The sequence below is a fragment of the Pan troglodytes genome, chromosome 5, assembly GCF_028858775.2.
Source record: "Pan troglodytes isolate AG18354 chromosome 5, NHGRI_mPanTro3-v2.0_pri, whole genome shotgun sequence".
Taxonomy (NCBI): domain Eukaryota; kingdom Metazoa; phylum Chordata; class Mammalia; order Primates; family Hominidae; genus Pan; species Pan troglodytes.
The window spans coordinates 47,453,276-47,476,551 of record NC_072403.2 but is presented as its reverse complement, the minus strand read 5'-3'; the positions used below and the strand labels follow the sequence as shown (position 1 = coordinate 47,476,551).

At 55.0% G+C, this 23,276-nt stretch overlaps 1 protein-coding gene across 21 annotated transcripts in view; it reads right to left on the bottom strand.

Annotated features, from left to right (window-relative positions):
* The window catches only part of FOXP4 (forkhead box P4), a 54,281-nt gene that overhangs the window by 9,292 nt on the left and 21,713 nt on the right, over positions 1–23,276 (bottom strand). For 2 of the 21 annotated variants that reach the window (XM_063813017.1, XM_063813018.1), the window contains 11 exons: positions 13,235–13,330; positions 6,430–6,552; positions 5,804–5,890; positions 4,164–4,311; positions 3,809–4,043; positions 3,424–3,660; positions 2,591–2,678; positions 1,469–1,552; positions 1,153–1,324; positions 976–1,052; positions 1–102 (listed from right to left, as the gene is read on the bottom strand). In XM_063813017.1, coding sequence (XP_063669087.1) covers positions 1–102; positions 976–1,052; positions 1,153–1,324; positions 1,469–1,552; positions 2,591–2,678; positions 3,424–3,660; positions 3,809–4,043; positions 4,164–4,311; positions 5,804–5,890; positions 6,430–6,552; positions 13,235–13,330 — 1,449 coding nt within the window. Of the gene's footprint in view, positions 103–975; positions 1,053–1,152; positions 1,361–1,468; positions 1,553–2,590; positions 2,679–3,423; positions 3,661–3,808; positions 4,044–4,163; positions 4,312–5,803; positions 5,891–6,429; positions 6,553–12,369; positions 12,536–13,234; positions 13,331–23,276 lie in introns of those variants that run through there. The other 19 variants (XM_016945016.4, XM_024357201.3, XM_016945021.4 and 16 more) reach the window with 19 other exon arrangements.

Genomic DNA, 23,276 nt, shown 5'->3' with positions numbered 1-23,276 from the left:
CTTCCAGGTGGCAGTGTTTCTGCGGAAATAGGCGAACATCCTGGTGAACCAGTTATAGATCTCATTCAGGGTCAGCTGCCTGTCAGGGGTTTCCAGGATGGCCTGCGGGGAAGGAACAAGCAAAGGGACCGTCAGCCTGGGCCTCGAAGGGTCACAGCCCTGGGTTCCCTCCCCCAGTATCTCTCCCTTCTGCCTAGCCCCGAGTTCACTTTGTGAGAAGACCTGCTCAGAAATGTGTGGATAACAAGATGGGTGGTGGCTGGTGGGTCCCCTCAGAGGGACAGGCTGGTTATAGCTTGGCCAAGGATAAAGAGGGCAGGAGCCTCCAAGGGCTATGTATTTGTACAAGAAGGATTGGAGCTGCTTCTGGAGAGAAAATGCCTTTAGTACCTGGCCCTGGACCGAGGGTGAAAGCAGTCAGTCCTGTCTTTCTTGGGAGAGATGTCCATGGGGTGGAGGCTGTTTGGAATTTATCCTGATTTTCGCAAAAGGTACCCTAAGCACAGTGTGTGTGTGACAGAAAGAATGTGTGTGAGGGTGTACATGCCTGTGTGGGTATCAGGGAGGACATATGTGTCGATGTAAGTTCATGCTTGAGTGTGAATACTATGTGAACACTGGTGACATGAAGATCATGGGCTTGAGGGAGGAAAGACGAAGGAGAGAGACGAAGAGTGACCCTGAGTCTATCATGGGGGGCTGTGTACGTGGAAATGAGCACATGAATGCCACGGTGGGTGTCAGTAAGAAGAACAGTGTGTGCACCCCCAGAGACACATAACCCTACGCAGCAGGCTGACAGGGCCCAGCCTGCAGGAGAGCCTGGCACAGCAGAGAGGGAAGACCGCCACGTGAGAGGGAGCGGGACAGCTCCATTGCTTGGCCCCAGGACCTTCCTGGAGGCAGGGGTGTGGCGGGGGCTGGGGGAGCAGCCTGTGTGCCATTCCCCACCCTCCTCCTACCTGCCCTGCTCACCTGGCGGATGAGGGAGGCGTAGGTGAAGGGGGGCCGGACGTCGGCGTTCTTGTAGAACTCATGATTCTGGGCCAGCTCTGGGGAGACAGGCAGAGGATGAGGTAGCCAGATATGGGGCTCAGATGGGAAAAACAGCCTCACGCTGCTGTCGCCCTGCAGCCCCCAGCCCACCCTCACCTGAGGAGATGGGGGAGCAGAACTTGTCGCTGCTTCTCCGACGGGCTGGGCCCCCACCATGCAGGGAGGCAGAGCCCAGGCCAGGGGGCCGTAGAGGGGTGACAGGGGCTGCGGCCGAGGTCGGGGGGTGCACGAGACCATCTGGGAATGAGTCTGCTGCAGAGACGGTCACCTTGGAGAATGAGGAGGAGCCGGGGACCGGGTTCAGCTGTGAGCAACGGGGAGGGTACTGAGACCAGTGCCCGAGGGTGGGGGTCCCGAGGCTCCAGGGTCTGGGGAAGGCTCTGGGAGGGGCGGGGAGGGGAGCAGCACTCACTGGCTGGCTGAAGGGCTTGGGCTCCGAGGGCCGCATGTGCAGGTGGGCCATCATGGCCTGCAGCCGCTCGCTCTCCTTGGCGAGCTGTAGAGGGTGGCAAAGCAGGAGGTGAGCGGGAGGCTGAACCCTGGAGGCAGTGTTGTCCCATCCCTCCACCGCCAGGCTCTTCAGAAGGCCGCGGATTCCCACCCCCATTCGCCTCCTTGCCTCAGCATCCACGCTCCCTCTGTGACCCGCTCCAGGGAGGCCTCAGCAATGCTCTACCCCTCAAGGGCTGCCAGCTCCATGAAGCCTCTCCCTTTCTCCCCTGGACGGTGACCATTTGAGCCCTCCCAGTGCGTCCTGGCTGGAGCTTATCCCTGCCTCTACATGTTGGGAGGCTTCTTCCTACCCACCCACGGGGGGCGGCCACTGTGCCTTGTGCAGTGGCACTTGTGTGTGAGGGCCTTGCATACTGAATGCAGATGCAGGAACGGATGAATGGCTCAGACACCCCATTCATAAACTCAATGGGTCTCTCATGACCACCCTCTCACGGCAGGATGCTCTGCTAGGTGCTGGAGGGAGATGGGTAAGCACAGAGGAGCTGCCCTGAGTTGCTTCCTGGGAACCCTGTGCTGCCGAGTGTCCCCTCTCAAGTAGCTGGGATACTCCCTTGGGAAAGCCAGGCTGCCTGGGTTCTAATCCCAGCTCTGCCACTCACAGGCAAGTTACTTTAGCTCTGTGTGCCTGTTTTCTCCATCTGGAAAATGGGGAGAATAATGGTACCCACCACATAAGGTTGTTGAGAGGATTCCTTGAGCTATATAAAGTATTTAGCACAGCACAAAGTAAGTGCTCCATATGTTAGCTGCTAATAATTATTTTTGATGTTTCTATGTAGCGTGAGTCTCTTCTGGACCTCCCAGCAGAGACGCCCCCAACCTTGGTTTACCCCTCAGAATCCAGCTGTCCTCACCTCACAACCATGGTCATTAGGACCTAGAAAGCATAAGATGGTGGCTTTGACCATAGGACCCTTCCATGAGACCCTCCCAACAGAGCCCACCTAGCAAGTCAGTGCTGTGGGTGGGCAGGGGCTGGAGCCCACCATGTCCCTCCCCAGCATCTTCCGGGCCACACCTGGATCTCCAGCTGCTGCACCACCTGCATCTGTACCCGGCACTGGGCTGTACTCCGGTCATCCAGGGCGTGCTCTGTGTTGAGGTGTCTTCAAGGGGAAGAGAGGAGGAGAGAAAGTTGGCTCCGGTTTCCCTGCTGCCACCATCCTCCCATCCTATCCTCTAATCCCACCCATGGCCTGAAAAGCAGACAGACCAAGAGATACAAAGAAGAGAAAGAGGTGGAAAACGGGGCAATGGAGGAAGGCTTCTCCCTTCTCGTCAGCCTCCTTTGATGTCTTTGCTAAAATCCCAGCTACAGAGAGATCTAATTGCAAATGAACTAATTAAGTAAACCTCTGACGAAGCGTGAAAACAATTTGTTTGACCCTGATGCTGCAAGGGTCTGGGAGACAGCGGAGTTAATCAGTCAGTGACAGAGCCTGGCACGGCTGTGGCAGCTGGCCGCCTGCTGCCAGCCGCCTGTCCACCTCCCGCCCTGCCTGTCTGCGGCCCTCAGCCTGTCACTCGCCATCACTCCCCGGGGCTGAGGCTGGAGGGGAGCTGGGGAGGGTGGGGGGAGGAGAAATGCTTATGTTTGTCCTCTCCTTCTCCTACCCGCACCCTGTGCTGGGGATGGAGTCAGGGGAATGCAGGCCCAGAAATATAGACAGGGTAGGGAGTGGGTGATCAGGGAGTCCGTGGGGGGCAGAGAAAGAACTAGAACCCTCTGGAGTGAGGACAGTAGTACAGCTAGTGAGGAGGGCTCCCAGAAGGGGCAAGCTAGTGGGCAGGGTTGGGGGAGGGGCCCTGTGGGGAAAGGCTGCTGGGGGAGGGGCTGGGGGTGACACCTACTTGATAAACTGGCCCAGGTCTTCACACAGGGTCTCACAGCCTGGCCACTTGCACTCTCCGTGTCCGTACAGGGGGTGGGAGCCGGGGGTCTCCTCGTGGGAAGAGCTGGGAGGACAGCAGGGAGGTGGCCGATCAGGGACCCTGAAGACCCCAGCGGCCCTGTAGTCAGCTGAGCACCAGCTCCCCTGCTGGTGACATTTCTGCCCCAATACAGGTTTCCCAGCAGCCAAGCACCATCTGTACACCCCGGGAGAGGGAGTGGAGAGGGAGTGAACCTCCGGTCCGTGGGCTCCACCCCCTCCCTCACAGTCAGCCCTCGGGGGTGGGGGGCCAGGTCTACCCCCAGGCAGGCCTTTGATGCCCCTCCCAGCCTGGACCCCTGTACCTGTCTCTCCGAGATGTGAGCACAGTAGGCTGTCCGTTGGGCAGGGTATGGTGGGAGAGCGGGGGTGAGACCTTGGGGGGAGCGGCAAACGAGGTAGCGGTGGCGGCCGTGCCAGTGAGGTCCAGCCCCTCCTGCTTGACGCCGTCCTCGGCAGGCTGCCCGGGGGCACCCTCGCCCTTCCACAGCTGGGGCAGGTCTGTTGGGCAAACAGCTGCTGTGGGAGAGACAGGGGAGGCTGGCAGGGCCCCACAACACTCGGCTTTCTACCTGGCCCCAAGAACAGGGGCTGCCAGCTCTTGCGTACAGGCAGGGCTGTGGGGTTGGGGCTGGGAGGGGAGGAGTGGCGGGTGCTCACCTTGCGGAAGGGTCTGGAGGGGCCCCGAGGCTTGGTTGGGCTGCAGGCTGACCAGCCCCTGCCTCTGCAGGTTGAGCAGGTGCTGCTGCTGCAACTGTTGCATTTGCAGGAGCTGCTGCTGGAAGGCCAGCTGCTTGTTCCCCAGTGCCTGGTGAGGGGCCCGAGGGAGCGGGCAGAGAGGGGTGCCATCAGCTTCAGGCATGCCATCTGGCCCCCACCCCGCGGCCACCCCCTCCCAGGGCCTGTCAGCCCCTGGAGCTGTCGTTGTGGCGTCTGCAGCTGCAGTGTCTCTGCTCCCGGCCCAGCTTCCATAAGGCTGCATGCCTCCTCGCAGTAAACACACGCATGCACGCACGCACGCACGCGCGCAAACACACACAGCCAGACCCAGACACGCAGCACGACGCCCTCCCTCCTCCCGCCTCCCTCCTTCCGCTGCTTCAGCTCCCTGCACCGCAGCTGTGCACGCCTGGGGGTGCCTCATCACAATGATCGATGAGCCTGTCAGATTCTGGGGGCCACTCCTGCCTGGAGGGCACCCTTCCCACATGCCCGGGGTGCCCCCTTCTGCTCTGGGGAGGGAGTTTTCTCTCCCCCAGCTCTTTTCCTCTCTTGCTTTTTAGATACAGAGAATCAAGGAGTCTGACGGGACTCACTGGGACCCAGGCTCGGAGAACAGTCACATCACCACTGCCCAGGCGCCCTGTACTCGCTGGCTCACCCACTCTACCTACCCCCACCCATTCAGTTCTTCACACAGGCACTGACAAGTCAGGCTGTCAGCAAGTCTCTTTTGAGCCCCAGGAGCCAAGCATGTCCTGGGTGGGTTGAGAGGCAGAGATGTCTCTGCCTGCCTGCTGGGGGTGGGAAGCATGGGGTAGGGTGGGGGCTGGCTATTCAATAGAGAGACACAGGATAAACTTAGCCTAGAGATTTACCTGCCGATAACACAGCAATTACAAGACTGCTGAGGGGGAGACTGGGGGTGCTGGAGAATTCCTGGGTGTCAGGGCAGCCTTCTGGGAAGAGGAAACTTAGAGCTTGGGGCTGCGGTTGGGCAGTAGGAGAGATGCACAGGTCTGGGACCCAGGGGAGAAGGGCCTCCAGGGCCTGGTATAGAAGCTCCGATGGGGTAGGGGATGTAGGCTGGGGAGCTCTGAGAGGAGACCGAGGGGTGGCTGGGCAAGTCATAACAAGAAGGGGAAGAAGCTGGGGGCAGGCTGAGGTAAGGGGAGGTGGTTTGCTGAGGGACTCAGAGATTCGCAGGACAAGGAGGGGAGGGCTGAGGTGCTGGGTCACAAAGAGACAAGGGGGCAGGAAGATGGTGCGACCACAAGGCACATGAGCATGGCCCGGCAGACACCACACACGGGGGTGACACGTACACACCTGTCTACACCCATGTGCACAGAGACAACAACACGAGGCAAGGAGAGAAAGAACGAATGGGGATGAGTGGAGATGGAGACACGTAAGAACCACCATCCCCATTTCCCCCACACTGATCCTTGGTCCCTTTCCTCAGCCTTTTCTAGATTTTTCTACTATTCCTGCAAGGCAATTCCCTCCTGACCAGCTCTGGACACCCAGCCTCTGGGCAGGGGGTGAGGGCGGTGGTGGGCCCTGGTACAGCCCCTTACCTCTTTGGGCTGCGGCTTCCCAGCCTGCTGCTGGGTGAGGAGCTGCAGGTGGAGCTGCTCCTGCTGCTTCTTGTAGTACTCCTGCAGCTGGGGGTGTGGAGGAGGGTTACCACTGGCAGGGTACTGCTATCCCCACAACCCCAGCCCTGTCCCATCTGGGCTCCTGGGGGCAGGAGAAGGGAGTTTCCCTAAAACATGGTCTGGCTTTCCCCAGTCAGCCTGGAGGGGCCCTGAGCAGGGTCTGGGTGCGGAGGGAGGGAGCAAGGGATGGAGGAGGTTCATTCCCACAGCTCTGAACCCTCCCTGCTTTTGGTGGATCTCCTGAGCAGGTCACAGGGGACAACGTGCCAGGATGTTCCAGTACTTTGCCCTTCCCTGTTCAGGAGATAGAAGTGGGGCCAGCATGCAGGGAGGGAGGACCGGGGAGTATTGTGGGGACAGGGCCGCCATAAGAGATGCCTGACCTTTGACCTCTCCCCACTACCCTAGAGGAATGCAGATCAGTCTGGCCTGAGCAGTCTCTCTGGTTTCTGGGACAGCTTGGGCCCTTGGTGAGGTGTAAACAGGGTGGGAGGAGCCAGGCCAGGCAGAGGAGGAGGGACCAGCTGCCCTGGGGCCAGACTCACCTGCTGGAGCATGAGGGCTTGCTGCTGCTGGAGCAAGGCCTGCAGCTGCGGGGGCGATAGGATCTGCTGCATCTGTTGCGGGGTAAGCATCTGCGGCGACATCATGGCCACCGACACAGGCACCTGCAGGATTCGGCCCGTTAGCCCTGTCCCCTGGACCCCAACCCAGGAGGAGGCACCACCCAGGGCCCCACTCTCAGCATGGCAGAGTGGCTCCCAGGGAGGCTGCCTGGGTTCCAATTCTGGCTCTGCTGCCTGCTGGCTGTCTCTCTCTTTGGACAGTGACTTACCTTCCTGTTGTCTGTTTTCTTTATCTCTAAAACAGTGATAGTACCTACCTATTAAGGTCACCATAAGGACTAATCAGTGAATACTTAAAACAAGGCCTGGCACACAGCAAGTGCACATAAGGGTTGACTATTATCATAGGACGGGCTGTCCTTAGAGCAGGAAGATTAGGCTGTAGTGGCACTGGTCAGTAGAACCCATGCTTTGGCTGGTTCCCCCCAGTAATGGGGAGGGGCAGCATACCAGGCCACCCATAGTCTCACGCAGTCTATTTTGAGACCACTTCCTGCAAGGTGGGCCTGGCTGGGAGGGCAGTCTACAGCATGGGAAGGATTCAAAACGTGGCTCACCTTGCACGAGGACCTGCACTTTGTCTCCTCTCACACACCCCGGCACACCTGCCTGGACGGCACACACAGTGGCCAGAGGTAAAGCCCACAGAGCGCTCTTGGTACCATCCTGGTCCTAATGTGTGTGCATGTGTGTAGCTATGTCTAGGGTGGGGTGGGAAGAATGGCAGGCAGGGAGTTAGCAGGGCAGGCTTCTGCTCCTAACTCTGCACTGAGCTGGCTGTGTGACTCTAGCAAGTCACTTGCCCTCTCTTATGTTTCGGTTTCCTCAAACATAAAACATAAGAGACTGGGCTGTAAGAGATGATTCCTTCTAGGCTGGAACATTCAGGATTCTCAAAGTAGAACAGCTTTCTACCCCCTGCCCTGGGTCAGGCCTCTATAGAAGGCCCAAAGAATCCAGCTACAGGGAAAAGATTCAGAGAAAAGCAATGACATCATTCTCTTCCCAGCCCCACCTCCCCTGAACCCCCCAGGCTTGTGCAGTCATGGACAGGCAGGTCTCAGCTGCTATTTTGTCTTGTTCCTGTATTAGCAGGACAGGTGCTCTGATGGGGCTGTCTGCCGCCCCCTCTACTCTGTGACCCCATGCATACAGGACTCTTCTCTAATTTCCTCTCTCACTCCCAAGCTGTGGCAGAGTGCCTGGCACACGGTAGGTACACTAAGTGTTAGCCCCCCTGAGCTGAAATGCCTTCCCTGGCACCTCAGAGGCCCCTCTGCCAGCCCGGAAGCAGGAAGGGAAGGTTACAGGGCTAGCCCAGTCAGAGAGGAGTGCTGTGTAGGGACTTGTCCTAGGCTGTGACAGGCTAGGTCCTCAGGGGACCCTCTCCCAAGCCTCAGCCTCACCTGTGGGGTAGGGGAGGAGGAGTTGGATCTCTTTTCAATGCCTGGCAGAGGCAGGACTCAGCCTTGAACCACCCCTTAAGCCATGGATTAGGAAATCCCCAGGCAGAGAAGCAACCAGGGAGGTACAGTGAATCCAAGGACATTGGGGAATCCCATGGCTCCCAACACCTCTCGCTCACCCCATCACTGGTGGCTGTCCCTGCCCCTGGGCTTTACTCCCCTATCCCAGCCCATCTCTATCCACATGGGCCTGGGAGGGGTAACACCTAGCTCTTTAGTCATGGGCATATCATGTGAATGAAGGCTCCAAGAGACCTCTAAGCCAGTGGGGGATATGCCCTTGAGAGTGTTTTTTGTTCTTTGTTGTTGTTGTTGTTTTTTAACCTCATTTTTACCAATGAGGAGACCAGGAAAGTCTGGTGGCCTTAAGTGGCAGGGTTGGGATGTAAGCCCAGGTCTGCATACTCCATAGCTCCCAGGGTTTTCACATCCTATGCTGCCTGCCCCACCCCAGGGCAGGTCTTGGGAAGGGTTAGGGAGAGAATGTGGAGGTGGGATGTCCGGAGGCTGAGGGGGCTGATGAGGCTGAGATCCCAAAGGCTAACTTCCTACTCTACGGTTGTATCCTAGAAGGACTCTCTGAAAGCCAGACTGCAGGGGTGGATGGGGGGGCCTGGGGTTGGAGGCAGACAACGGCATAGACCCAACTCCAGAGCCAGCCCCTAAGTCTGTTGTTGGGTGTTCCAGAGGCAGCTGGGGAGGCTGCTCAAAGAAGGTGGGTTTTGCCATCCAAAGACATGGAACGAGGACCACTGTCCTTTCTTTCCTCCTCCCAAGGGGGTGCCCAACAAAGAGAGGCATCTTGGTGCAGGTGAGCTCAGAGCCCTAGATTTCTGGGTCAGGTGACCTTGGTTTTTGTCCCTGATATTTACTAGCCTTGAAATCACCTAGCCTCACTTTCCCTGTCGGCTAACTGGGATTTGGGGCACGTGCCCTCCCTGCATCATTAGCAGATGTTGCTGACTGCTTATTATGTGCCCGGCACGGCACTTGGCTAAGCCCTTTACACGTGTATCTCATGGAATCTTCACAGCAACCCTGTGAGGATGGTGCCATCATCATTAACATCTCACAGATGAGATGGGAAAACTGAGGCCCAGAGAGGTTAAATAACCTGCCCTGACCCTGACCCGGAAGGGACAGTGGGAGCAGGGGTGAAAGTGACTTGTACGCCATTAAATTCTATGTAAACGTGAAGAAAATAACTTTTTAAAACATTCTGGATTTTCCCTTTCCCCTCCTTCTCTGTCTTCTCCCCTGGTGTGCCTTAGGGTGCTGCCTGACAAAGGTCACTGAGGACCAAGGCACTAGGCCACTCATTCTCACAGCTGTGAGAGCTGAACTAGAGACGAACGTGGCCCGCAACAGGAAAGACTGAGACCAGACACTCAGAAGATCTTTCCAGGCACCAGGACTGTGAGTCACTGACAGGAGAATGTGAAAAAAGGATGTGGCCTTTCCTTCCTCGGGCCTTTCTTACTTGGAAGCAGGGGAATGGAAGAGATGACCTTGGAAGGCCTCCTTGGCACTTGCTTTTCCTGCCACTTGGCTGAGCAGCTGCCTGTGGAGGCTGCTACAGAGATCTGGATGGATTACATGGTGTGCACTCGTCTCGAGGTGGCCCACTGGGGTCACAAAGGGTCTGGGAAGTGGCTGCCGCATGCTGATCTCCTGAGTTGGTTGACCTCATCCACCTCTCCCCGTGCCCCTTGGGGGTCTGAGAACTGAGCTGGAGCTCCTCTGGTGTCCCGGCTGGCCCCTCGCCAGGCTCAGATGCCTCAGGATGGGCGCTCTGCAGCTAGCAGGCTCAGCAGGGCCCATGAGTCACCATCTGGAGAGTAGCTGGGCAGCTAAGTGCTAACTTAAGCCCTGGCAGTGTGAGCCCTGGGCCAAACGCCGGCAGCTGCCTCCAGCCCCTCCCTCAGGGACCCTGCACCCACCCATGAATACAGCGTGCTCGGCTGGACGGTCTGACTGGAAGGAACAGGGACAGTGCCTGACACACAGGAAGCTTATTTGAGGGCTGAGAGTGGGAACGAATGCAATTTGGTGCCAGGGTCAAGAACCCAAATTGTCTCTTGAGTATGGGGTCCCTATGAGTGGGGGGCAATGTGGGGAGATCAGGCCAGAGTTTGGTTTGGCTTAAACTCTCCTGCAAATGACCAGAAGTCCTCAAACTAATTCTGGGCTGCAGCTGCAGCAAGGAAAGATAGCAGTGAGATATAAAGAAGAACTTCTGAAAATGCCAGATGGGGATGGACGAAGCCAAGGCCCCAGCCACCTTTGCCCCCATCATGTCCTCAACTCTCGGCCACCTGTGCCGCCTTCTATGATAGGCCTCTCCCTGGTGGGGTCCAGGCCTGGAAGGAGGGCCCCTCACTAGGCTGGAGCTGGAGACCTGACAATAGTTTTGGAAACTCTTCTGAAGCTGGCTCTGGAGGAGAGGGTGGTGAACATGGCTGGGAGGTGCGTGGGCAGAAAATCCTGCTGGGGAGCAGAGCAGCGTTCTGTGGGGAGCCCTGGGAAAGGAGCTGCCCTTGATCTCCCTTCATTATCCACTGCACTCAGGCTCAAGATGCACTCTTCTGCTCGGGTGGGGAGCCCAGTCCTTGCTCTCCCCTATCCCCTCACCAATCTTGAGCTCACAGAAGAACATTTCAAGGCCCTGGGCCCTACTTCAGGACAAGGATCTGACCTCCTTGGAGATAATAAACTTAGGAATAGGGGCAGAAGGCAAGGAAGGTATTCAGGGTTGGAGAAGAAATAGAGGGATCAATATAGGTAGGGAATCCAGGCTCCTGGGGAAGCATGGCTCCATGGCCCCAAGAACCCCCATATCCCTGAGACCCTGAGAACCATCTGGCCTAGGCTTCTACACCAGGGAAATATTGGCATTATTACCAATATTGTGCCAAGCACAAGGGATCGTCACAATGCAGAGATTAAAAGTGTGAGTTCTACTGGCCGGGCACGATGGCTCACGCCTGTAATCCCAGCACTTTGGGAGGCAGAGGCGCGCAGATCACCTGAGGTTGGGGGTTTGAGACCAGCCTGACCAACATGGAGAAACCCTAAAAACACAACGCTACTAAAACCTACTAAAAATACAACCCTACTAAAAATACAAAATTAGCTGGGCTTGGTGGTGCATGCCTGTAATCCCAGCTACTTGGGAGACTGAGGCAGGAAAACTGCTTGAACCCGGGAGGCGGAGGTTGTGGTGAGCTGAAATCGCGGCATTGCACTCCAGCCTGGGCAACAAGAGACTCCATCTCAAAAAAAAAAAAAAAAAAAAGTGTGAGTTCTGGAGCTATTGGGTTCAAATCCTCACTCTGTCTTTTATTTGTTGTACAACTTTGGACAACTTTCTTAACCTCTCTGGGCCTCAGTTTCCTCATCTGCAAGATGGGGCTAGAATAGCACCTCTCCCATAGGACTGTGAGGATAAATGAGATAGCTGTAAAGCGCTTAGTGTCTACACTTCATGGTAAGCACTCTGTATATGTCAGTTGTTAGTTTGGGATGTACTCAGTAAGTATTTGTTGAATGAATGAATGAATCAATCAATGAATTTTTGGAAGTAATGAGACAAGGAGAGAGAAGGCCTGAGAAAAACATCATTTTATCTGTCTTTCTGACTCTGAAACCTCTAGGCCTCTCTTATTTTGGAGGGAGGGAGTTTCCTAAGGAAGATTCCATAGTCTCCCTTCAGCTCTCAATTATTTCAGATCTGTGACCCTTAATCCCCAGCTGAACAGTCCTTCTGGATGTCTTACCCCAGTCCCTCCCACTACCATCAAGCTCTTACCCTCCTACCCCTGGGTCAGCAGCCCCTTTCTGGTTTGGGGGAACGTTTGCTGTTGTCCAGCCTACTCCTTCCTGTTCTAAGCTGGGTCCAGGGCGGGCAGGATTCAGAGTGGAAGCCCAAGGACCACTTCAAACCCTGGGATTGTATGTGGGGATCATTAATTTAAAGAGACCCAATCCTGACCAGCATGGGTATGAGACCCTTTTAGATCTCATTCTGATGAGATCTTTCTCTTCCTCTCTTTATTGACTTTCCAGATTGTGTCTTCCCCTCCTCCACCCCAGGCCACGCCCTGATCTTTGCCCAGCTCCTCCCCTTTGAGGGTTGTCTCCTTAGGGTCAAGAATTTTAAGAGGGTTACTGTTAAGGCTGCACATCTGTTGGGCACCTTGAACTTTTTCCAAACATAAACTTGTTTTACATAAAACTCAGACTTTGTCAGAGCACTGGAATCTCCACCCAGGACAAAGCCTGGTCCTGGGTCCTTCTCTGAGCACCCTGCACCCACCCCACCCTCCTCTTCACTTCCCTCAGCACCCAGCCCCAGACTCCAGAGCACCTCCAGCTCAGAACCAACCATACTCACCCTTCTTCCCTTAGATAAACTTCCTTTCAAAGCCTGGCTTAATCCCTTCCCCAATTCTGAGCCTCCCTCTGCTGGGGGAGGGGTGGGGGGAGCATGGATCCCGGGCTGCTGGGCAGAGGGGGAGGGGAGTGGCTGCCCGAGTAGTGACCCAACCCGGACTCAGACTGCAATTCTCCCAAGTTCTTTGTGACACAAAAGGTAAACAGAAGGCCTGGCTCCCCCACCCCCCGCCCACCCCCCAACAGATCTCCCCTCCCCCAGCCAGCCAGATGGGCTGGCAAGCTGGGGGGAAGGGAGAAGGGGAAAAAAGGGCAGATTGTGCAAAGGAAAACAAAAGAGACAGAGAGACATCAAGAGACAGGAAGCATGGAGAGACTGCGAGAGAGCTGGTGGATGAGGGATAAGGGGGGAGGATAAGGGAAGGGGGGACTTGGTGACGTGACTGCAGCAACAGAGATGGCCTGGGAGGGGCTAAGCCCCAGACACAGGAACACAGAGGGACAGAGGGAGTGACCGACAGGGACGCAGAAACATGAGAAGTGACCGAGAGAGACCCTGAAGGGAAGAGGCAGGGGAGAAGAAACAGTGAGAGAGGTACAAAGAGACAGGGAGAGCTGCAGACAAACTTTGAGTGACAGGGACAAAGAGGCTAAGCTAGCAGAAGGTCTGGCTGATCAGGTGGAGACGAGAGAAAGTGGAAGCCTTTTTGCCCCACCCCTGCAGTGACTGTATTTCCTTTGAAAAGTTGCCCACTTTTTGGTGTTGGAACTGGCAAGAGCAGTTCTCCAACGGGTCCTTGCCCTCCCTCTGTGCCAGGCCCACACTCCAGCCCAACCCAGAGCCAGCGGGGTGCTCTCTTCCTCACCTGCACAGCAGAGGCAGACTGTTTGCTGTCATTGTTCCCTGGGGAGCTCAGGCCTGAGGCCTGCTGCAGCAGGAACTGCCGGGCCACTTGGAGAGCCTGCAAGACAGGGGCTGAGTCAGCAATGGCCTGGGAGGCTGGGTGGGATCCAGGGATTAGGGAGTGTTTGGGGCAGTAAGGAGAAGGAGATCAGGGTAAGGTGGAAGGTCTTGGGGGTGAGAGGGTCATGGGTCCATAAGGGCTTGTGGTAAGGGCAGTAGGAGTCACTGAGAAGAGCTGTTGGGGTTCAGGGATCAGAGCCTCTACAGACTCAGCCTGGGACCCAGTGAAGTTTTGTTAGGACTCAATGGGGACAGCAAATGGAAGGGCCCATGGTCAAAAAGGGACTCTTAGAGGAAAATAAAGGGGGTTGACTCAGGGCATTAGTAAATCAGTACTATTTGTTGAGCATCTACTATGGGTCAGGCACTGTACAGGCAAGAGCTTATTTAATCTTCCTCTGTAAGGCTGTGAGGTAGGGATTATTGCCCCATTTTGCAGATGAGGAAACGGAGTCTCCAGGAGGTTAAGTAACTTACCCAGGATCATACAGCTAGGCGGCATCAGAGCCAAGATTTGAGCCCAGGAAGCCTGGCTCCAAGGCCAACTGCCTTACTGGGTGGTCAGTCTGGGGGCTAAAAAGTAGCATTCACTGTGGAGCCAGAGCACACAGTTGGGAGGATGAGGGAAGAGCCCTGGGGTCAGTGGCACAAGGTCTGAGTACTGTGTGACTTTCTGAGTTCAAGGATTGTACATGCATGCTGCTGGAGGAATTAGATCAAGTTCTGAAAGGTATACTATCAGCAGAGATGCACGGACCATCGTGCTGTGGGCTTGGTGGCCACAGTGGCTTAGACTGAGCTGAGCCAGAGGGGTCATAGGAGTGGGAGGCATATGGAGATTGCTGGAGGAATCACTCCAGTGGGTCAGTGTGACAGTCAAGGAGTAGGAGGGGCCCAGAAGGTAAACTGATGGGCAGTGAGACGTCTGGTAGGAGTGAGGGGTCAGGAGGGCCCAGGAAATTATCTATGAGGCCAGTCAAGCCCTCTATGTCCTCACTATGCTTCAGTGGGAGGTTTGAAGGCAAGTTCTGAATCCACATTTCAGGAGCACAAAATTTATCTGCTTCCAGATTGCTCAAGACCCTCTTGGGAGCCAGTGCAGGTGTGTCTACCTTGACACAGGGCTCCAACCTTAGGCAGTCCTGGGTCTGAATCCCAGCTGTGCGGCCTGCCAGCTACGACCTTGGGCAAGTTATTCCAGTTCTCTGCACTTCAGTCTCCTTATCTGCAAAACTGGGAAACTACCCATCTCCAAATTACTAGGGGGATTAAAGGACCAATGTTTGGCATCCAGTTGGCATTCGGGAAGTATTCACTCCCTTCAGCTCTCATTAATCTCTCCACAATTCTCCACTTCACCTCCTCCAGCCTCTCCCCAACATAGCCTCGTGCCCTGCGCACTTATTAGACGAAATGCGCCCGCCTGTGGCTCACTCTCACATCTGTCCACACTCGCACTTGTTTTTTCTGTATGGGCCCCTATTCTCCTACCCCACCACAAGCACCTTCAAGGCAAAACCTTTTAAGGTGGGATATGGCTGCACCACCCATCGCTCAACAAGCAAAGAGAGTGACCACTGTGTACCAAGCATATACACACAACCACCTTCGCGTCCGTTCATCATCAGTGCAAACAGCCGAGCCTCCTGAGGCTTTAAATCTAGTTTACCCTAGGATGGCAACTAAATATGCACTGGCCTATTGACGGGAAGGTGTCCTGCAGCAAACCTGGAGCTCAGAATGGTGTGCTCCTCACAGGCCACCCCCACCCCACCTCCTTCCCTGGATGTCACACCCAGAGAAGTGCCCTGGGCTTCCAGAGGGGGACAGGATGTTTCTCCTCTTCCAGATTCACTTCAGAAAGCAGAAATCTGACCTTTCTAAGTCAAAAGGCTCTGCGGAAAGAGGAGGAAGGGTGGGGGGGGGGGTGTTGTGGGTGAGGAAGGGCAGGGAGTCAGGTGGTCATTAGGAAGAAGCCCCTGCCTCTACTACCTTGCTTTTACAAACTCTTCCAGGTCTACTGACAAGTGCTCTTTGTCCTCCAAAGGTGGAGGTAGAGTAGGGTTGAGGGGGTACAGGGGTCAGAGGCCAGGGGACAAGGGTAGGGGAAGAAGATGGCTCAGAGAGGCTGGCCAGCCCAGGCGACCCAAAAGGGACACTGGTTGGGGTGGGGAGATGACGCACTCCAGATCCCCGGGGGACAGGAGGGAACAGCAGGGAGGGGCTTCTGGGGGCAGTTGGGGGCAGAGCCCTGCTCAGTCTCCTGGGGTGGGGTGGGGGGTGGCCAGGGGAGTTGACTCCCACTGACTCTCTTACTTTGTGGTCCCCTGGAGCATGAAATTACATGATTTACACGAAAAAAATAGCAAGGCCTTGCAGTCTCATTCCTGAGACCTCCCCCTCCCTGTGACAGGCCCTTCCTCCCCCTACACCCCCTACCCACAACCCCTTTCCTTCTTCCTGCCAAGACCAGGCCAGATGAGAGCCAGGTAAGACCTTAGGTCTGGCCAAGGCTCCCCTCCCTCAGCTTCCTACCATTCCTTCTCATACATGGGTCCTCACTCACCACTCTTCTCACATCTATGAAGTACCTGCTGCGTGCCAGGGACCAGGCTAGGGGCTGGGGATACAGAGAAACAGAAGGTGGCCTCTGCCCCCCCCAGGGCTCACAGCTCAGGTTCTGTGATGATAGCCTCTAATATAAAGAATGATAGGCCGGGCGCAATGGCTCATGCCTGTAATCCTAGCACTTTGGGAAGCCAAGGCAGGCGGATCATGAGGTCAGGAGATCAAGACAATCCTGGCTAACACGGTGAAACCCCGTTCTCTACTAAAAATACAAAAAATTAGCCAGGCGTGGTGGCGGGAGCCCGCAGTCCCAGCTACTCCGGAGGCTGAGGCAGGATGATGGCGTGAACCCGGGAGGCGGAGCTTGCAGTGAGCCGAGATGGCACCACTGCACTCCAGCCTGGGCAACAGAGCAAGACTCCATCTCAAAAAACAAAACAAAACAAAACACAAAACAAAACAAAACACGAATGATAAGAAACTAGTCAGCCTGAAGTGGGGGTGAGTGCCAGGGGTCAGAGAAGGCTTTCTTCTACCTGGGGAAGTCTGGGAAGGCTTCCCAGAGGTGGTGGCAGCACTAACTGGAGTCTCACCATCTGAAGGGCGAGTTAACACGGTGAACGAGGAGGGTCACATCGACCATGCTGCTGCACCAGATGTGTTCACACTGCCTGCTGGCACTGCAGCCTGGAGATCACTGGACTGCCCACCTCAGAGAGACGTGGGAAATGATGGGTCCTAACTCCAGCAGATCCCCAGCCCCACTTTCTTTGAATATGCCAACCAGACTGGGGCCTCCTTGAAAGCATAGATGTTGTCAACTGTAGCTGTGAACCCCCATCTCCAACCACCAGCACACAGCAGACATGCGATACCCGCTCACAAAACTCATTTTAGTCTAGGCTGAATATGGGAGGCTGGCACAGGCTGACACTAAGCTTAACAGCTAACATTTGCCTTGCAGTTTTCAAAGCACTTTTTCAAACATTTAATTGAAGCTTCACAACATTGAGCTAGGTGGAGCAGGTATTGATGTCCCTATTTTACAGACAAGGAAACTGAGGCCTGAGGTTCCACAGCTAGGAAGTGGCAGAGTCCAAACACCTCTGACTGCTCAGGGCTTACTCCACTGAGGGGTCTCCATGATCCCATGCACAGTCCAGCGAGGCCTTCAAATCTGCCTTCCCCCTAATCTGCATGTGTTCAGCCCTCCAGTGAGAAGGGGAAGTGAAGATGGTGGAGGTGGAGGAAGAAGACCAAGAAAGGAAACTCCAGGGGAAAAGTGGGCTCAGTTTCCCTTCCCTAAGGACAAGAGATACCCAAACACAGCCCTGGGTGAGAAAGGTGTTCAGATACCCACACCAGGAAGAAGCCATTATGGAAAACCTAGGGGAGGAGGAAGAGGGGGCTTAGGCAGAGTGCAAAACTGGGAGCCATTTGGCCTCTCGAACCTCATTTTTTTCCTCCTTCTACCCCTTGGACTGAAAACCAAATGTCCAGCTCTGTGGTCTGGGGATGATGTCCAGTTTTCCTCTAAGGGAGGTGTACTGTCCATTCATGCATGGACTTCAAGAGAGATCTGGATCCAAGTTCTGGCTCCACCGTATGCTGGGTAACCTTGGGCAAGTCACCATCTCTTTGAGCCTCCGTTTCTTCCTCTGCAAAACTGGAACAACCCCATACTTTCTTCATGGGGTTCCTGGGAACAGCACGTGGGACTGTGCACATGGAGTACTTAGCACACTGCCAGGCACCCAGTAGGTCCTGGACGAACACTATTATGATGATTGATCTTTCACCAGCAGCTCCTGGTCACTTGCCTGGTGCCACCCGGAAGGCCTTGCTAACCAAACCCTCTTCCAGCCCAGCCCCCTCCTCAAGCTTAAGAACTCAGTCTCGCTAATGAAGCTGAACTCTCCTCCCCCCATCCCCCATTCAGAAGTCATTAGCAGGATCTCCGCAATTAGGAACAAATGGCTTATAACGGATGGCATCCAGGGAGGGCGGTTGGGATGGTGGAGAATGAAGCTGTAGCTTTGAGGGCAACAGGGAGCTGCTATGAATAGAAAAACAAGTCTCGGTGCTGTGGGGTCTCTCTCTCCCCTCCAGGATAGGACCACACTCCCATTTCTGGTTCTGGGAATTCAGGGCTGGTGGAGTGGGGGGTGGGAGAGGGGTCATTCTCTCTCAGGAAGCCAGGTGCGGGGCTATTTACCAGTCCTTTCAGCAGGCTGGAGGATCCCAGATCTGTGTTGGGGTGCCAGCCTTATTCTGTGTGTGTGCAGGAGGGCAGGGACGTGATAATCAGGGAGACAAGCTTGAAAGGCTGTTGAGAATGAGAAGTCGAAGAGCTTGGGCCACAACCCCCTGGAGAGCTGCAAGTGTTAGAGGGTATCTAGTCCAGTATTTTTCAAATTGCTGCTCATGGCCCAGTAGTGGGTCATAATATCAATTTAGTGGGTCAAAAAATAGGTATTTTCTAGTTCACTGATAGATGGAGAAACAGAGATCCAGAGATGGGCAATGATTTGCCCAACGGGACACAGTGGCAAAAGCAGAACCTGAATGTACCAGACCTGAAACTGGGCTCTGCACAGGGAAGAGAAACCAAGCACTGGCTGGGCAGGATGGAGGAGGTACTAGCAAATTCTAGTTTAATTTGGATTGTGGTGAGGGGCAGCCAAAACAAACAAACTCCAAACTTCCTTTGTCTGCCTCTGGCTGGTTCTGGCAAAACTGGGATTCAATCTTATCTAAATTGTCTCCATAATTAATTTTCACTGGGAACTGGCTGGATTTAGGAAAAGAAGGGACTAGAAGGGTATTTGAGGGTGTTGGCCCACCTCGCCCCATTCTGAGCCAGAAAAGCATCCCCAGGAAAGCCTATTACCTTTACCTCCAGAACCACAGCATGACTATTAATTTAACAATTTAATGAGTGGTTATTAAGCCCCACAGGGCACTCACAGTGTCCTCAGTACTGGGGACTCAGCGTCTTTAACGGGGCTCACGTTCTAATGGGCCGAGACAGACACTACACAAAGAGACATGCAAACTCTGAGCTGGTGGCGAGTGTCCCATGGAGGCTGGCTGGGTGGCTGGCTGGCTGGCTGGCTCTAGGGTGTGTGGCCAGGGAAGGCCTCTCTGAGGAGACACAACATCAGGAGGAGGCAACTCTTCCAAGGGAGAGTATCTGAGGTGGAGGGAACACATGGTGCGAGGCCCTGCCGTGGGAAAAGCTGGGTGCATTATGAATTGAAAAGCCAGTGTGGCCAAGAGAAGAGTGGCCTGAGAAGAAGTCCCAGAGGTGTGCAGGTGCCAGATTACACAGGGACAATGATTTTTTATTCCATTATACACTTGAAAAATCGCTGAAGGATTTTGAGTAGGAAGTGATACAGTCTTTCAGGGTAGATACTTACTGCTGGTAAACAATGGATGCCTAATAAGCACTCACTGGTTCAAAGTAAAGAAGGAATATTGCTTCATCTACCCCTCAAAATGCAACTCCTCAGGGACCAGAGGGTGGAAGAAAGGGGTACAAGAAGGAGGAGTTAGAGATTAGTGGTCCTGACCACTGAGGGAACTGACCTGGGGGGAGGAAAGTTCTCGACCAGCCAGGCTTTGTCCTCCAGCAAAGAGACATAAAAATGAAATTACACAGAGAGCGGGGACAAGGAAGGTGGGGAGAGGAGAACATAAAACCCCTGAAGTTATTCCGCACCTTTTTCCCTTGGAAAAAAAAAAGCTTTTTGGAAAAGGCTGTAAATTTTTTTTACACCAACCTTGTAAAAATGACATCGGTGCATTCTCAAATTAGAACCATTAAAATGAAAACCAGCAATGCACAGACACAGACAGGCCCACGTGGGTGGGAGACGACTCACATCCTGGGTGTACAGCCCCGGTTTCAGGACGCCTTCCCTACCAAGTGCCTTGAAAATGCCTCCTCTCTATAAGGAACTAGTTTCTGGCCTCAGAGAGATGAGAATTTACAGCTGAACTCAACAGCGTGGATGAGGAGCTGCGATCCTTCAAAAGGCTCCTTCATTCTCTCCATTCCCTGCACCACTGCTCTCAAACTCAGGCAGGCTTCGCACCAGCAGTGCCCGGCCTCTGCCTGCTTCTAGCAATGATGCAGCCCAGGGCTCATCCAGCTCCTGCAGCCAAAACCAGCTCTGCAGGGTGTCATGAGGGCGAGAGTCCTCAGTGCCTGGAAGGAACTCTGACCTCCAGCAAGGAGGTGAAATCACCAAGGTGATGGTGGGTGACCGAGTGGCAGTGATGCAAAAGTTCCCGTGATCACTTTCCTCATTCTTGGTGGCATTTGGAGGTGGCTACCAGACATACATCCCTCCCACCAGTATCTGTGGAGTTCTCTGGAAGTGGGTCTGTGCTGGGGTTTGGGTTCTGAGCCGCTTCACTCTAGCCACCTCTGCAATGTAGGGTTGGAGTGGGGGCAGTGGTGGTGGGGGATGCAGTTCTCGTCCTGAAGATTCCTACTGGGCCTTCTCAGAATAAAGGTGCTCCCCCAGGGGAAAAGCCAGCTCTCCCACTGAGGGTTCCAGGCCAAGTTCTGCCCTGATGAGGTGACCCTAGGATGCAGCCTTCCCCACTTCAATCCTCAAGATAAATCCTTTCTCAGAAGGAACATTCATCTCCCTTCCCCAAATTCTCCTCTGTATCCCCAGTTCTAATCAGCAGGGAAAAGAATTCTGCCATGAAGGGGAGGTGAGGGAGGGAAGAAGAGGGATTTCAGAATTCCATATTAGGAGGGAAGCTGGGGGCTCTCCTGCTGGTAGAGTGGGCTGGCTCCTTTTAGTCCCAAGAAAGCAGGGGTCTGCAGATCCCTCCTCCAGGCCCCAGCCCCGCCCTCTGCCTTCCTAGCACTACTCCCTCCTAGGAGAATTTTCCAACATAGGAAACAGGGAGGTCTTTGGCTCTCAGGGACCTGGGAGGGGTACAACAAGGGGGATGGTTAAGGCCCTCTCCCAGCCACAGCACTCCCCAGCTCCTCCCACCTCCCACCTGCCCTTCTCTCACTGTGTCAGGCCAAGGAGGAAAGGGCAGTTTCTGAGCATTCCCCAGCAGCTGGTATGAACTGGTGTGATGTCCGTAAGCCTCCCCTCTGGAGAGTGCAGGCCCCAACTCTCCCTCCATGCCATGGCTCCTCCACGGGAGGGGCTCATTCTCCAGAAGAAAAAGGAGAATGCAGAAGGTGTGGGATCAGACAGGAAACAGTAGAATCTGGGGCACACAGCCAGCAGTCCTGAAGAGAAATGGGCCCTGGACCTGCAGACCAAAGACAACTGTTGACTGCGCGCGCGCGCGTGTGTGTGTGTGTGTGTGTGTGTGCGCGCGTGTGTGTGTCTGTGTGTCAGGGGGTGGTGGGGGGCAAATTCACCCTCTGAATCCTCCCCTTCCCCTGCTGTCATCCCTCTAAGTAGCTTGGGCAGAGGAGGGCCAGATGGGGGAGGAAAAGGAAAGAAAAGTCTCTCCCATTCTTCTTCTCCCCTCCCCCAACTGCCTGACATTCCCCCCATCTCTTTGAAGGGGGGGGTGAGGTAAAAGCCCATTAATGTGCAGAGCCCCCCAACCCTTTTGAATCTCCTCACAGGATGTGAACGGGATGGGATTTGGCCCAGTTGCCACGGCAACTGCAGTGGGAGTTCCCAGACGCTAGGCAACCCTCCCGTGACCCTCGCTGACCTGTCACCCCCGCAACCCATGGACAATGGGAGTGCGCGCTCCAGAGGCCCAGGACGCCTTTCAGCGCGGCCTCAGCACCGCCGCCAGCGGCTCTGCCTGCCTCCACCCCACCAGCTCGGCCCTCCTGGCCCCAACTTGGCCAGCGCACCCAGACCAGCCCCCAAGACCTCCCCTCCCAAAATCTGGCACACGCTTCTCCTAGGCTTCATGGCCCCTATCAGAGAGAGTCCTAAGGGTATTTGTGGGGTCCCTGAGAAAATCCCCACACTGGGAACATTTTCATACAAGTGAAATCAGATTAGAATAAAACACAAGGGCAACTTTCAAAGAAAAGAGCCATCCCATAGGGTAAAAATGCAGGGAGGGGCACTGTGGTAGAAGCATTTGCCTTGGCGAGGGAGGGGACGGATGGGCTGTGGGTGTGTCTATGGTCTAGGGTATTCTTTAACAGCAGCTGGGGATCGCCAATGCCAGCTGGCCGGCACGGAGCCCAGTGCAAAGTAAGACTGAAGGTGTGTTTGCAGCTTGACTGACTGCTCCAGAGCCTACTGTACTTCCTGCACCTTCTCCTCAGGGTAGACAGATTCCCCATAGGGCATAAGACTGCAGACTTGGTGAAAGCCCCAAAGACAGCGTGGAGGTGATATGGCTTTGTCACTCACCAATGACCAGGCTGGGATGAAGGAGGTGGAAGCTGGGCCTTGTGGGCTGAAATGGGGCAGCCAGCCAAGGACCCTCTCCCTCTAGTCAGACCTGGCCTGGCAGCCAAGCCAGGTCACCCCCCAGCCTCTGTTTAAACAAGCTCCCAGCCTGCTCGTTGCATGGAAACAAGTGCCTGCTCTTGTTCCAAAGTGACGTGGCCACCCTCTTCAGCACTGTTTGTTTCAGCCTGAAGTCCTGTCACAGGCCTGACTTCTGACTCGCCCTGTTTATCTCTCTCCTCTCTGTCAACTCATTACTCCCAAAGGCCAGGATTGCATTTCCAGGGCTTGTTTACTGAGAGCAGAGGGACAAGGACCAACAGACAGACAAAGGCAGAGGAGCTTGGAGAGCCACAGAGAGTACGAGGAGAATGGGACCAGCGTGTGGTCCACAGACCCTCTCCTACCCCACTTCCTATCGAGTTTGCAGATGGCACTAGAGTGGCTACTTAGGGCCAGCGGGCAGCGTTGCTTTTCTATCACAGAACCCTTTCAGGTTGGAAATGAAATGCTCTAATTTACTCATCAACAGACATTTCCTTAGCACCCACTATGCTCGAGGCCTCGCTGCCTCCATTTCCCACAGCGACTGTGTGATGGAGAAGCAGCAAAGGGGCAGGTGTGCTGAGCCCTGAACTAGGAACTGGGAGAGTGAGGTCTACGCAGCCTTTATTGTGCCATCTTGACAACTCAGTGCCTACCTCTGGCTGTCTCATCTGTGAAACTGGAATAATAATATCCACCTTGCAGGGATGGTGAGATAACAACACAGCATACGTGAAGACCCCAAAGCACCAGAGACGAAAGGCATTGGTTTGTCCTCTAAGTCCTTTCAGGTTGGGGTTGAGAAGGAGCAGGAACCCAAAGGGCCAGGCTCTCCTTCCCATACTTGTTTATCCTACAAGTAGGAACATTTGTTGTTGGGGACCAGAAAATGTTACCCTTGAAGCTCCCCCAAAAGCCTCG